General features: G+C 47.5%; 5 protein-coding genes across 5 annotated transcripts; 4 read left to right on the forward strand and 1 right to left on the reverse strand.

Annotated features, from left to right (window-relative positions):
• Positions 1 to 111: 111 nt before the first annotated feature.
• On the forward strand, positions 112 to 1,757 carry BJ212DRAFT_1446439 (PIN domain-like protein; the record flags this gene model as incomplete). The annotated part of the gene is made up of 9 exons (XM_041338246.1): positions 112 to 402; positions 452 to 625; positions 674 to 724; positions 772 to 924; positions 976 to 1,106; positions 1,163 to 1,310; positions 1,366 to 1,430; positions 1,479 to 1,656; positions 1,704 to 1,757. 9 exons carry the CDS (start codon positions 112 to 114, stop codon positions 1,755 to 1,757), a joined length of 1,245 nt encoding a protein of 414 aa, XP_041194530.1.
• A 168-nt stretch (positions 1,758 to 1,925) lies between these two features.
• On the forward strand, positions 1,926 to 3,509 carry BJ212DRAFT_1479652 (uncharacterized protein; the record flags this gene model as incomplete). The annotated part of the gene is made up of 4 exons (XM_041339928.1): positions 1,926 to 2,232; positions 2,291 to 2,514; positions 2,579 to 2,878; positions 2,934 to 3,509. 4 exons carry the CDS (start codon positions 1,926 to 1,928, stop codon positions 3,507 to 3,509), a joined length of 1,407 nt encoding a protein of 468 aa, XP_041194531.1.
• A 260-nt stretch (positions 3,510 to 3,769) lies between these two features.
• On the forward strand, positions 3,770 to 6,239 carry BJ212DRAFT_102035 (uncharacterized protein). The gene is made up of 9 exons (XM_041328862.1): positions 3,770 to 4,479; positions 4,533 to 4,897; positions 4,956 to 5,091; positions 5,142 to 5,186; positions 5,242 to 5,383; positions 5,440 to 5,535; positions 5,587 to 5,645; positions 5,697 to 5,990; positions 6,044 to 6,239. The coding sequence occupies exons 1-9, from the start codon at positions 4,042 to 4,044 to the stop codon at positions 6,188 to 6,190; spliced, it is 1,722 nt and encodes a 573-aa protein (XP_041194532.1). The 5' UTR covers positions 3,770 to 4,041; the 3' UTR covers positions 6,191 to 6,239.
• A 3,206-nt stretch (positions 6,240 to 9,445) lies between these two features.
• Positions 9,446 to 11,685, reverse strand: BJ212DRAFT_1346716 (kinase-like domain-containing protein). The gene is made up of 11 exons (XM_041335348.1): positions 11,600 to 11,685; positions 11,196 to 11,539; positions 11,023 to 11,140; positions 10,890 to 10,955; positions 10,651 to 10,833; positions 10,569 to 10,599; positions 10,471 to 10,508; positions 10,198 to 10,422; positions 9,945 to 10,146; positions 9,758 to 9,888; positions 9,446 to 9,703 (listed from the first exon to the last, which is right to left on the reverse strand). Exons 2-10 carry the CDS (start codon positions 11,237 to 11,239, stop codon positions 9,878 to 9,880), a joined length of 918 nt encoding a protein of 305 aa, XP_041194533.1. The 5' UTR covers positions 11,240 to 11,539; positions 11,600 to 11,685; the 3' UTR covers positions 9,446 to 9,703; positions 9,758 to 9,877.
• Positions 11,686 to 12,362: 677 nt separating this feature from the next.
• On the forward strand, positions 12,363 to 13,300 carry BJ212DRAFT_1479655 (histone-fold-containing protein; the record flags this gene model as incomplete). The annotated part of the gene is made up of 5 exons (XM_041339929.1): positions 12,363 to 12,485; positions 12,538 to 12,616; positions 12,672 to 12,678; positions 12,729 to 12,847; positions 12,894 to 13,300. The coding sequence occupies 5 exons, from the start codon at positions 12,363 to 12,365 to the stop codon at positions 13,298 to 13,300; spliced, it is 735 nt and encodes a 244-aa protein (XP_041194534.1).
• Between the last annotated feature and the right edge of the window lie 109 nt (positions 13,301 to 13,409).

The following is a 13,409-nucleotide window of genomic DNA, read 5'->3' on the forward strand; positions in this document are numbered from 1 at the left end:
AAGGGGTCACATCGCGTTAAGTCACAATCGCATCACGACTGTCACGCGCACGTTGTCACACGCCTCCTCACCACTGTCCACGACGTTAACATCGAATACAATAAACAAACAATGGGAATCAAAGGACTCACCGCGCTCATCTCCGAGCATGCACCAAAGGCTATTACAGAACACGACATAAAGACGCTCTTCGGACGCAAAGTCGCTATAGACGCGTCCATGTCCATATACCAGTTCCTTATTGCTGTCCGCCAGAAGGATGGCGAGATGCTCACAAACGACGCGGGAGAGACAACGAGTCACTTGATGGGTTTCTTCTATCGTACTATACGTATAGTCGAGAATGGCATCAAACCTGCGTATGTATTCGATGGTAAGCCTCCCGAACTCAAGTCGGGTGTGGTACGTGGCTCAATCATACCGCGTATGCATCGCCCTCACGTTCTCGCAGCTCTCAAAACGTTTTGAAAGGCGGGAGGAAGCCAAGGAAGAGGGTGAAGAGGCTAAAGAAACCGGTACCGCAGAGGATGTCGACAGGCTCTCTAGACGAACCGTCAAAGTCACAAAAGAGCACAACGAAGAATGTAGAAAGCTATTGAAACTCATGGGTATCCCTGTCATCGTGGTATGTCTTTTAATGTACTCTGTAGCTCGGTTGTTAATTCCCTCTCAGGCACCATCCGAAGCAGAAGCACAATGTGCAGAGCTCGCCAGGGGAGGCAAGGTCTGCAACATGTTATTTCGTCGACGTTGGTACTCACTGAAATTCAGGTATATGCAGCAGGTTCGGAAGATATGGACACCCTCACTTTCAACGCACCCATCCTCTACCGGCACCTGACATTCTCCGAGGCAAAGAAAGCACCTATAAGTGAGATAAACCTCCAGAAGGCACTCGAAGGTCTCGAAATGGACATGTCACAGGTCTGTTCTCTATCTGCTCCCTGATTCGTCCTGAAACTGAAGTTTTCCAAGTTCATCGACCTCTGTATATTACTTGGTTGCGACTATCTCGAGCCAATAAGAGGAGTTGGACCGAAGAGTGCTTTAAAACTCATACGAGAGTACGGTGGGCTTGCAGGGGTCGTCGAGCATTTGCGAGAGAAGTACGTGATTCCAGTCCTACACAACTTCATGTCTCCGACGCGGCCACTTTACTCAGGCAGGCAGAGAAGGAGGAGAAAGCTGCCGATGCAGAAGATGGCGCCAAGAAGAAAAAGGGAGGCGTACAAGTCCCCGAAGAGTGGCCCTGGGAAGAGGCAAAGAAATTATTCGAAAAACCAGATGTAGTCCCGGCTTCTGAGGTTGAGGTATGAAATCAATTCACTGCTGTTCCATTAACATGACTGCTTACGTTCTTGTCAGCTCGAGTGGAAAGACCCAGATATCGATGGTCTTGTGCAGTTTCTGGTCACTGAGAAAGGATTCAAGTAGGTACGATCTTCCACCTGCACAGCCACCAACTGACGCGCATACAGTGAGGACAGAGTCCGCAAAGGTGCCGAGAAGCTACAAAAATTCTTAAACGCAAAGCAACAAGGTCGTCTTGATGGCTTCTTCTCAGTACAACCTAAAACCTCGCCGAAGAAATCGAAGGCCGACGACGCAAAATCAAAAAGCAAAACCATTAAAGACGGAAAGGGAACAAAACGGAAGGTGAGTATCTATTCGAGGCACGACGATCTTCGCTAATATCATATCAGGCAGAAGAGAAAGCAGGGGCATCAAGCAGTAAAAAGAGCAAGACGAAGAAATAACTGGTCAACCGCGTAGCACATTCCCCTTCCGTTTTTATTATTTGCTAGGTGTTTTTTGATATCTGCACTATCTTATTAATGTTGTACTGCAGCATGGATTTTTCCGCATTGTATATTACCGCCTAATTATTTGATTAGCCGTTCAATCCAAACACCATCCTTCCACCGATGAAAAACGGACGATATCCCACACTCTTAAAAACACGTGTAGGGGGCATTTCAGCTCGAGTCAATAGCCGCTTCATTCTGCGTGATCAGATTGCAAAAGGTGGAGTAAACCAGGCACCACGTTCAAAGGTTCAAACGCAAGAGGCCTCGTGTTTCCCTCGGGTTCGGGAACAAACCGAGAGTGGCACATGCTTGTCTCCTGATCTTACCCTCGACATCGACAAAGGATCATCGCATCAGGGTACACAGGAAACACCCAGGTCCGCTGTCCATTGCGGAAAAATGCGGTATCGACGGTCAGATAGCGGTGAGTATCACTATCGAGCGATTGATCCACTGATTTGAACTCATCGATGGGCATCAAGATTCATCTCATGAGATTGTAGCCGTTCCAGCCCCCGTGGCTCGCAGACACAGACATCCCCGAGCACCGACGACAGTCCAGATCGTGAATGATGACTTTGATGCTGTAACCCAGGACGTCGACTTTGAGACTACGTCGGAGATGCGGGGGTTTGATGGTATCACGCAGGTGCATGTCCACAAGGAGGAGGTAGAAGATGCCGCACGATATAGTGGGGTTTATGGGGTTTATGGGGAGTGGGCGGAGAAACATGAAATCGACTATGGGCGAGGCGCCTGATCTGCAACAGGAGGAATATCTTTACGCCGAGGAGCTTGCGAGGCGCGTGCTTGATGCGGGGCTTAACGATCAAGAGACCGTACATTCATCGGACAAGCGGCAACAGAATGCAGGCACTATAAAGCGCCATGGATCCGACGCAAGATCGAAAGTCATGGAACGCGGAACGAAGGTCTCGATGTGGAGGGAAGATGTTGCGAGAAACGATAAGGATGAATTCGGGAACGTGGTTGGAAATATCGCCGCCGATGCCGCTCAACGGACCCAGGAGTGGCGAAGCAAGTCGCCGCCAGTACCCAGAGATATAGAGGTCTGCCTTCGTACATCATCAAATCGAACATGATGTTGACCACCAGAACGTACAGAACCTGAAATCAGGACTCAGAAGAAGCCGCTCGAGTGTTTCTCAGACATATCGCTCGGAGAGAATATACACACCGTCTGATCTCAACACAAACTGGTCACCTCAGGGGAAGAAAGCAAAACGCGACAAACGGGGTGCTCCTCCAAGCCCGACACGTTCTGAACGGATATATACAATGGCTGAACTCAATGCTCTATCCAAACATATCAGAACCTCACCACTACAACCACAGCCAGCCACCTTTCCGCAAGAACCAACACCAACCAGGAGTTCCAATAGCAACAGTACCTCGCCTCCACGTAGCCATCCTAGTAGAGGCTGGCCTTCTGCACCCGTGATGGGCGTTCGTTCAACTTCTACATCATCGGTTGAAATGGTGCTTGCGTCCTGCGAACCGACATTGCTTCATATAGCGCCTGTACTTGCTAGTCTCGGAATTCGGCGCGAGGAACACCTACGTGCATTTGCCCGATTGCGAGAGGAAACGAGGGACAGAGAGATGAAGGAGGAGGTGTTGAAGAAAGGGGTGACTGTACTTGAGTGGGCGATTTTGATGGACAAACTTCAGTCTTTTTGATATGATTTACTGGCTGCGCCTTGGATGAATCATGTCGATCAAGTTCGATAGCGTACTCAACATATGGCGATCTTTCCGTATATCCATGTCTAAACTGACATATGATGACGGAAAATATCTATGTTAACGCCAAGGAGATCATCGGCTACACAGACTCGGAAAACATATGAGACAGTGTTGCATTAGCGGTGGTTCAAATGAACTGCCTGATTATCAGATTATCAGACGCGAAGACATGATGCGGTGGCATAATTGAATTTGAAAGTCAAGACTCGATAAGATACAATCATCAACTTGCCTCCTTCGATGGTCCTTGAACGCGTCCCAGCTGATCTGCCGTGGTATTGAAATACATCTCCACGGTATGGCAGTGACATGATCGTATTGGATGTCCCGTGCCGGCTACCGAGCAACGTGTGGAGTTTCCAATGTCGTACTATGCATAGGAATTCCAACTCGATTCAATCACACTTATTTCCCTCCCTGACCATCACTACCACCATCAATTAATCACATAGCCCCGCCCATTGCAATGGGAAGTAACACACCCTACTTCATCGGTATTGATGTCGGCACTGGCTCTGCTCGTGCCTCTCTCGTCGCACAAAATGGCGAGATCAAAGCGTCCTCCACAAAGGACACCATCACCTGGCGCGATAAGCACGATCACCGTATCTTCGAGCAATCAACGAACAATATTTGGGAACAGATCTGTACCGCGGTGAAGGAAGTGTTAAAAGAGTCTAACGTTCCCGCAGCCGCAGTCAAGGGACTTGGCTTCGATGCCACCTGCTCTCTCGCCGTGTCAGATTTTGACGCGAATCCGATAACAGTGACCAAAGGCAATGATATCGGAAAGAATGGTGATCGGAACATCATTCTGTGGGCAGACCATCGCGCTGAGAAAGAGGCTGAGCTCATCAACTCCACCGGGTCGATTGTCTTGAATTATGTTGGCGGAACCATGAGTGTATGTAACAGCTACTAATCCGGTATACTTCGCTAATTCTACTTTGCGACCAGCTTGAGATGGAGGTACCTAAGATTCTTTGGCTCAAGAAGCACATGGACCCTGCCCTGTTTGCTCGATGCCAATTCTTTGACCTTCCCGATTTCTTCACATATAAAGCAACTGGAGATAGCACACGCTCCTATTGTTCGACTACGTGCAAATGTTCTTTTGTTCCCGACAAAGGCTGGCAACCGGACTTCTTCGAACGCATTGGTCTCGGTGAACTCATCGATGATGGTAACTGGAAGCAGATGGGCACAGCCCACGGCCGAGTGCAGACTGCCGGAAGCCCAGTCGGTCAAGGCTTGTCTCGACAGGCAGCTGAAGAACTTGGACTTGTGGAAGGCACTGCTGTTGGAAGTGGCCTGATCGACGCGTACGTCATATTCCATCAATGCATGTACGTTGATATGGATGTTCCTGCGTCATGCTAGGTATGCTGGCTGGATGGGCACAGTTGCCGCTCGATACACGGAGAACGGTCAGCTCTCAGCTGTACTTCCCTCTCTTGACGAGTCTCGGCACCGTTTGGCTGCTGTTGCCGGAACTAGCACTTGTCATATTGTTCAGGTAAGTTACCTGCACAATCTATCTTTATAGTGACGAAAACTTTGTTTCAGAGTCGAGAAGGTGTCTTTGTAAAGGGTGTATGGGGCCCATACAAGGTATTTCATTGCCATTCTGCATATCGATCGATGTCCCAACGATACATTCTTACAGGATGCAGCATTCCCTGGCTGGTGGATGAATGAAGGGGGCCAGTCGTCCACAGGACAGCTTATTGACTTCATCATCACCACTCATATCGCGTATCCCGAACTCAAAGAGCGTGCAAAGCAAGAGGGAAAAGCTATCCATACTGGTTCGTGTAGCTCTTCATGCTGGAGTAATGAACAGTGTTCTCACGTCTGTCTATAGTCTTGCTGGATGTCCTCGAAAAATTGCGCCATGAGAATCATGTTGATACTTACACGGAGCTTACGAAGCATATACATTTCTATCCCGATTTCCATGGTGAGATGAGCTACAGCGTGATGTTAATATCTTTGTTCATGTCTATCGCAGGAAACAGGTCTCCGATTGCCGACCCTCGAATGAGAGGATCCATTGTCGGTCTTGAGCTGGTAGGTCGCCACTTCGATCGAGAACTGAACTGTGGCTAAAGTGATCTTCAGGAATCATCTATCGCCGACCTCGCTCGCAAGTATTACCTTACCCTCGAGGCTATCGCCCTCCAAACACGCCACATTGTCGAGGCTCTCAACACGGCAGGGCATGACATCACATCTCTGTATATGTCCGGTGGACAGGCAAAGAATGTGGTAATGATGCAGCTCTTTGCGGACACGTGCAACATCCCCGTCATCCTGCCCAAGTCACATTCCGAGGCGGTGGTTCTCGGTGCAGCGATGTTAGGAAGGATTGCAGCGGAGGGTGTCAAGGTCGGAGAAGACATGTGGAAGATTATGGTAAGACGTCCTATGTACCACACTGAGTGTATATGCTGATTGTTGTCATTCAGGTCGAAATGACGCCGGCTGGTACTCTCGTGGCCCCTGGCGCTTCACCGAAAGTGAAGAAACTGCTAGATGCTAAATACAAGATATTCCGAGAGACGATTGATATCCAGAATCGGTGGAGACAGGAAATTGAAGAAGCTAGCGATTGAAATGTGTATGTGCAGTCAAAGAAAGCGCAATTCAGCTCACGATAGATCTCTGTATTATTGTACCAGTATTGTATGGATGGAAGAACAGGAGCTCGGTATCACAGTTGACTGCGAGGGCAATCGATCGAGAATTGGCTATCATGGTGGTGGAGATATTGTGGATCGTTGTGGTACTGCTGGAAGTAAATGTGGGACAACGACAAACCGAAGAAAAACCCACGGCAACTAACTTTATGGAAGGCTTCTCCCGTCCCACCAGCTGAGCCCTGGATCACGGTCATCTTTGAGGCCACCGTGCCCCTTTGTAGGGTGACCTAGTTGCGTTGAACGATTGACGTTATTACCACTCACAGTGTAGCATCGCTGCGGCTTGCCTCCGCGTTACATTCAGGAGCGATCCATAGTATCTCCATATTTTTTTGAATCGTGATTCATCAAAGAAGAGCGATCGTAAGCAGCTCACACTGTCATCAAGCAGGAGCTACATCGACGGGGCTGAAGCGACCATGGCATTGTCTGAGGCGCATTTGTAGGTCGAGCGTTGAAATTTGAATGCAGGGAACTAGTGCGCCACTGTGCATGTCGAGGTATGATTATATTGTATGAGTTGCTACTGTAAACACAGTATATCGTCGAAGAGCTGAGTGAAAGGGTGTCCTTGTGTGCAATAATATTGACATTACAAACAGCTATAAGTAAAACATCAATACAAATGATAATCGTATACTAAGAATATCATTGTCCTCGATATCGTCGGCAGAATCAGGGTCGTATAGAATTGCCCGCGCTTGCTTCCACCCCTTATGAGGACCTCCACAACGAATTCCCTCGTGCCCTTGCTCACCTACGCACCGGCACTCGTCCCATTACCGCCAAGGGAATAAACCAGGCGCTCACTTTCGTGTGTACGTTCAGAGGAAATGAAGACACTCCAGAATTTCTCTGCCGGACCAGCTGGTGGAGGATGTGTAAGATATGCAGAGGCTATGTCCGCAATGATGGCTAGAGGATGCGCAGTCAGATGCATAAGTGTCGGTGATAGGAAGTTCGAGTCAGTAGCTCGAGAAGAGCGCTGGGCTGGAGATGTAATACGAGGATCGAAGGTTCTTGAGGAAGATGAGTAGGCACATGGACATCAGTCGTGCTGTAAACACACCAGAACGCGTTGTAACTAGCTCAAGGAGTGTCCCAATGAACTTATAAAATCCCTGCATTCCTGTATATAGAAACGACCGATTGTAGTGACGGATGATGATCCCTGGAGCATTGTATGCTTCGACTTCAGGGAGGAAGATGGCCTTCCCTCGTCCATAAGCGTGTCTTGCAACTGAGAGTCTTTGGACGCGTCGATAGCCATGAGACCGGAATATTCAAAGATGAAAAAATCTGAGGAAGGAGACCGCTGATAATAGTTTGCAATGTCTGTGATATCGGGTCATTGCAAGAAGTCGAGAGACATCTTCGAAGTGTGGGGTGTTGAACCTGTCGGGTTAAATTATTGAACGGTCTGCAATGTGTGCGTATCAACACACCAATCCATGACGTAGAGGAATCAGGATGACAGCGCCCCAACATCCAAAGGCTGGAAGAGGTGCCAAATAACCAAGGAACCCGTACTCTGATTTAGGCCATCAACCGATATATTGGATGATGATGCATGACAGGGCCACCCAAGCACTAAGCGTCCCATTCCACCAGCTAAGCCTTATAAGTTGTGTTTGCGAGGGCCGTCTTTGGGATCATTGTGCCCCGTTGTAGGCTGACCACAGTGTGGTATCGCTTCGGTTTGCCTCTGCGTGACATTCGGGAGCAACCCGTATCTCCGCATTTTTTCAATCGTGATTCCTCGAAGAGGAGCAATCAGCTCATATTCAGGCTGGCATCGTGAGCAGGAGCTACATTGATGGGAGCTAAAGCAGTCATGGTATTGTTTGAAGCGCCTTTATAAGTCGAGCGTTGGAATTTGAACGCAGGAAACTGAAGAAACAACGAGAGATTATGGCCCTGCGAGCGGAGCTGCACGACGAGGCGTGCAGATTGGTGTGATGTAGTGGACGGCAAGATACGTCTGGAAGAGCTTCACCGTGACATCGTCGAAGCAACACGACTCGGAGATGGCCCACAATATTCGACCGTTAATCGAAGATGCATAGCTTTGTCATGGCACAACGGAGTATAAGCACAAAATTGATCAGTTGAATGATGCATGTCGATGATTGACTCTCGTGGCACTCGTAAGTAACTGATAGGTATAACATTACATAATCGAAATTCGCCATATTTTTGCCTTAAATAATAGCCCCTATACATTTCGATTTTCTTTTCTTACCATCGATCCAACATCTAACTTGCTACTATGACAACCCTTCAGCGACGTATCGTTCTGTGGTTCTCAATTAACATTTTTGTAATATCATTCATTTTCATAATCTCAATTCTTGCTCGGACGCAATAGCAGTACTTAGCTGGGTGTTTACATCATGCTTGGCCTCTACCCTGACCTTGCCAAGGGTAACACGGTTATGTTACTCACGACTATAACATTGACTGTAGTGTTGTGCGGGCCGGGCTTGGGCCTGGGCCATGGGCCTCCTAATATTTTGGCCCAGCCCTGACATTGGGCTTGGGCTTGGGCTGAAGCCTGGGCCTGAAAATGTAAAATAACTGAACATATCCTACTAACATCAGTGAGTGCTCAGTGGCTCAGATCTGCCTCAGAGACATCTCGAGATCTTTTGGCACCAGGTGATAGTGCATGAGAAGTTTCTGCTGCTGTGGCAGGTAGTGGTAGGCGTTGTTGGTGTTGCTCAGATGCACGCTTGACATCCTCGGCATGTTTGGGGGCAATAGCTTCAGAGTAAGCACTGATAGCAGTGTCAGATACATCAATTAATTTCTTCGAGGGAGCAGGTGCGCGTTTAGGACACAATGATGGCTCTTGAACAGTTTGATTTGTTGCCAGCATTATAGTACAGGGTGTGAGTTGTTGACCGCAATGGGCTTGTATCCTCTGAGTCAATGGAAAGTTTCTGGATTTGGAATACATATATTGACTATACAGATTCTGTCAGCATCAACCGAGAAATAGGAAGTCTGAGCCCGGGCCTGAGCCCTGGGTATGGGCCTGCAGAGGTTGTGGGCCCGGCCCTCGGCCCTCATCAGCCCACTCACAGGGCTGGGCTTCTGTGGAGCTGGGCCAGGTGGGCCTGAGCCCTGGCCCTCCACATCACGAATGTTTAAGTATCAACTATCAATCACTTATATAACACAGCCGAAAAAGACTCATACTACTTGTATGATTTGCATGTCATGCTTCCACGGCACTGCTCCAACTTAATATATTTATCATTATGCTGATATCTGTCCTGAGTTCGAGCCTTACTCACCAGGACATTCAACCGATCGACAGCAGAAGTGCGCTGCCTTCGATCATTATCATCGGCCGATGCAAAGCTTCCAAAGGCTGGATATCGCTCATTTGACGTCGAACGCCATCATGAAGGTACCATACTGGTAGGTGTCATTCTTTCACAACCCTTGTCAGCAGTCTTCAAACTGACTCTACAGATCTGAGAAATCACCCTACTAGTACATAGAACTCGTACTTAGGGGACTTAGGGAAGTATTAAGAGGCTTCATCCAGGCGTTATAGACGTGTCGAGTGTTATTTGATGTATGCTAAGTTGCTCACAAACGTTCTAAAGTCCCATTTCAGTTACTGACATGTGTTCGATTAATCAAATTTTGCACTTACTTAGTTGTGTCACGACGAAATTTAGAATATCTTCAATGGTTGGTCGAACATTGCAGGAACTCCAGCAACGTTCGATCATGCTCCAATGTTCTTCCGCGATCTTCGGCTCCTCCGGGCGTCTAGGTTTTCTCCCATCCACCACCATCATGATAATCTGCATCTGCTGTTTGATGTAATAATAAGGGACCTTTCCAGAGAGAACCTGAGACAAAGATATACTTCAGTGAGCAGCTATGCAAAGGACTGTACGCACTTGTAACATGATGCTGCCGAATGAGTAAATATCAGCTTCTTTAGTAGGGCGATTGGTTGAGCCGTCTTGGTTTTCCGGTAGAGCGAATAGCTCTGGGGCTCCCCACCGAATATTGCCGGAGATGGTAGAGGAAAAAGTTGACGAACCGAAGAATTCGGATACAACACCGGAAAGCCCGAAATCTGAAAGACAAGCGGTGCCATTCTCCATCACCAGAATATTGGACTGAAAGGTTGTCAGCGTGTTATATTGGAAGAGCTGGTCTCGACGAACCCCACTGAGGTCTCCGTGTACAACTTCATTTGAATGAACTAAGAGAACAATTAATATGGTCAACACATTGAATATTATCATGCCGGACAGATACGAACGATAACGTAGACCACTTGCAATATCGGATAGCTAGTAGCAGAATTGTCTCAACTAGTTTTGGACGAATTGAACATAACTCACGAGTTTAAATCGATCGAGGATCAAAATGTCTCGACGGGACTCAAGATACGAGGTCAAGGACCCATTCTTTGCCCATGGAGACACCATAGCAGTAAATGGACCGAATCCGAGGGCAACGCCATATAATGGGAGGATGTTGTCATGGATAAGTTTTTGCCATATGATTAATTCCCGACGCAACCGCTGACGAAATGGACATCATGGTTGCGTTTTCTTAGACGTAAAACCCAAGCACTCACCTTATCCTTCTTGATTCGATCATTCTCATCAAAGAAGTAAGATCTGATGGCTTTGACTGCCACATCCTGTAGAAGGTTTCTGCAGGGTTAGTGACTGAGGGCCTATTATATGTTGCAAGTCACGTCTGCAGACCTCTTCAGTAAATTGTGTAGACAAAACTAAGCTGCATCTCCAAATATCTCCGAAGCCTCCGTGAGCGATTGGATAATTGGATCGCTTACGAAGATGCTGGGTGAGGTCGTTGAATGACCTGATACAATAGAATAAGCAGGTTTCCAACAGATACTTGAAACTGACATTTATACCTTTGCTCCTCACCTCGGACTTGATTGACTGTGGTAGATAACATTGACACCAAAGGACCCGCTTTTTGATAGAGTGCGACTAGTTATTCGATGTAGCCTTGAAGAAAGACACGGAGACTAGTCAAAAACACTTATATCAGTAGACTCGAGGATGACTGGGAACTTGAGCGCCGACGTGGATATCTAAATCCCCACGGAAGCAGCGGATGACATGTGAAATGATGTTATGTACCGGTATTGGATTTAACGCTTTCAAACCGTTGGCACAATGCAATAAGTGGTTGAGGGTGGGTACGCTTCAATAAAGTAGAAGTTGGGAATTTAAGATGTGATGCTGGTGATGCCTCATTATCAGATACATCTAGGTCAGGTAGCTCATATCCGCTGGCCCGATGAGAACCTACGAATCTGATATCCCAAGAAGCACTAAACACACCATAACTCTATTTGCCATTTAATTATAGTCTGCCTAGTGGGGGAGCAGACCTGACTTCAAGTTCTATCACCGATCAGCCAGATATAACGTTTAGGGAAGCGAAAATCCCAACATCACATTTTGGTTTGCCCAAATCGTCCGGCGAGGTTAAGGACGCACCGTCTGTGAACAGGCAACCTTCAGGTATCACAGATGCCTTCTAAATGTGACCAAATTTGCTCGCCGCTTCTTAAATCTGGATCCAGAGAGATGAGAAACATTAATGTAGACTTAGTGCACAATTTTGTCATGGAGAATTGCTGAGCTCGCGACCATGCGAAAAAAAAAGACAGACACATACAATCACGTGGGAAGCCCAACGTCTTCAAAGTTCCTTGGTGATATTCTGTCCCGATATGAGCCCGTCGAACTTCGAAGTGCGTATTCAAAGTTTCGGATGTTATGAGTACCAGAGCCTGAAAGGTGAAGAAACATACTGTAGCATTCTGTAGGTCCACTGGTAGGATTTTTATTATACGAGTCAGTAATATGACCACAGCGGACAGGTCCGTACTAGAGCCAGAAGTTACGCAGAAGTTAGAATACTCGACGCCCTTGGACTCGCTCCAAGTTATCGCGGTTGCAAACCAAGCTGTATTAGTACTACGTACGTCATCCGAGTTGCCATACATGGGTACAACGCTTTCCACATCACCAATTTAAACCACAACTGTCGCTATTAGTACGAAACAATGCCGCGTAAAGATGCTGGCGGTGGGCCTATTTCTGCTCAGGCTCAGCAAGATCTAGTCTCAGAGGGTATCGAGAACTTCGAGCTTCCTAAGAGTCTTGTTACGAAGATAGCAAAGTCAGCAGTAAGGCGTACATCATGTGTAGCAAAATATTTCGTGCTGATCATTTCTTCAGATGCCAGACAATGCGAAGCTACAAAAAGAGACAGTATTGTCTTTGGTGAAGGGTTCGACAGTATTCATCAACTACCTTGGTATGCGAATACGTCTTATATTCACGTCATACTGAATCGCTGATCTCTGTACTAGTGGCAACGTATGTGTTACCGCTGGTTTTATACAATGTCTTCTGATATATCTCCTCAGAGCTCATGATGTGGCGATGTCCAAACAGCACAAAAGTATCTCTGCGTCTGATGTGCTCAAAGCTCTGGAGATGATTGAGTTTGGAGATCTCGTCGAGAATCTACAGAATGAACTTCAAAGTAAGACCTCGCCCTCTTGTTTCCAAGTTGTGCTGAGGAAGCACAGTTTATAGAGATAACACGAAAGGAGACAAGAGTCGAAAATCCGGAACGGCAAGTGCCTCGCACAAGGGCAAGGCCAGAGAAAGTGAATCCGCATCAGTCGTCTCAAAATCAAAAGGGAAGGACAAGGCGACGAATCTGCCACCGCCATTTACGTTTGCCCCGCGGCCAGCAGCAGCATCCTCCGCGTCCCAATCGGACATGCACAGTGCTAGGGTCGAACAAGAAGTTGATGATGAGATGGGTGAGCAGGCGAGGGGGAAGATGAAGAAGACTGAGGAGGACGAGGAAGAAGTGGAAGATGAAGTGGAAGATGACGCACTGGTTGATATGATGGCTATAGAAGATGAGGAACAGAGAAAAGATACCTCAGGGTTGGAAGAACCTAAGGTTTTGCCAGCGGAGGACTAGGATCTTAATGTGAGTCCCGCAATGAAAATCGATTATGTACCATCGCTACATCAGACATCGTGGACAGCCTTTGGCCCTTGATCCATTGCTTGTCATCAAATTGGCAATC

Source organism: Suillus subaureus (assembly GCF_016647635.1).
Source record: "Suillus subaureus strain MN1 chromosome Unknown BJ212scaffold_11, whole genome shotgun sequence".
Classification (NCBI taxonomy): domain Eukaryota; kingdom Fungi; phylum Basidiomycota; class Agaricomycetes; order Boletales; family Suillaceae; genus Suillus; species Suillus subaureus.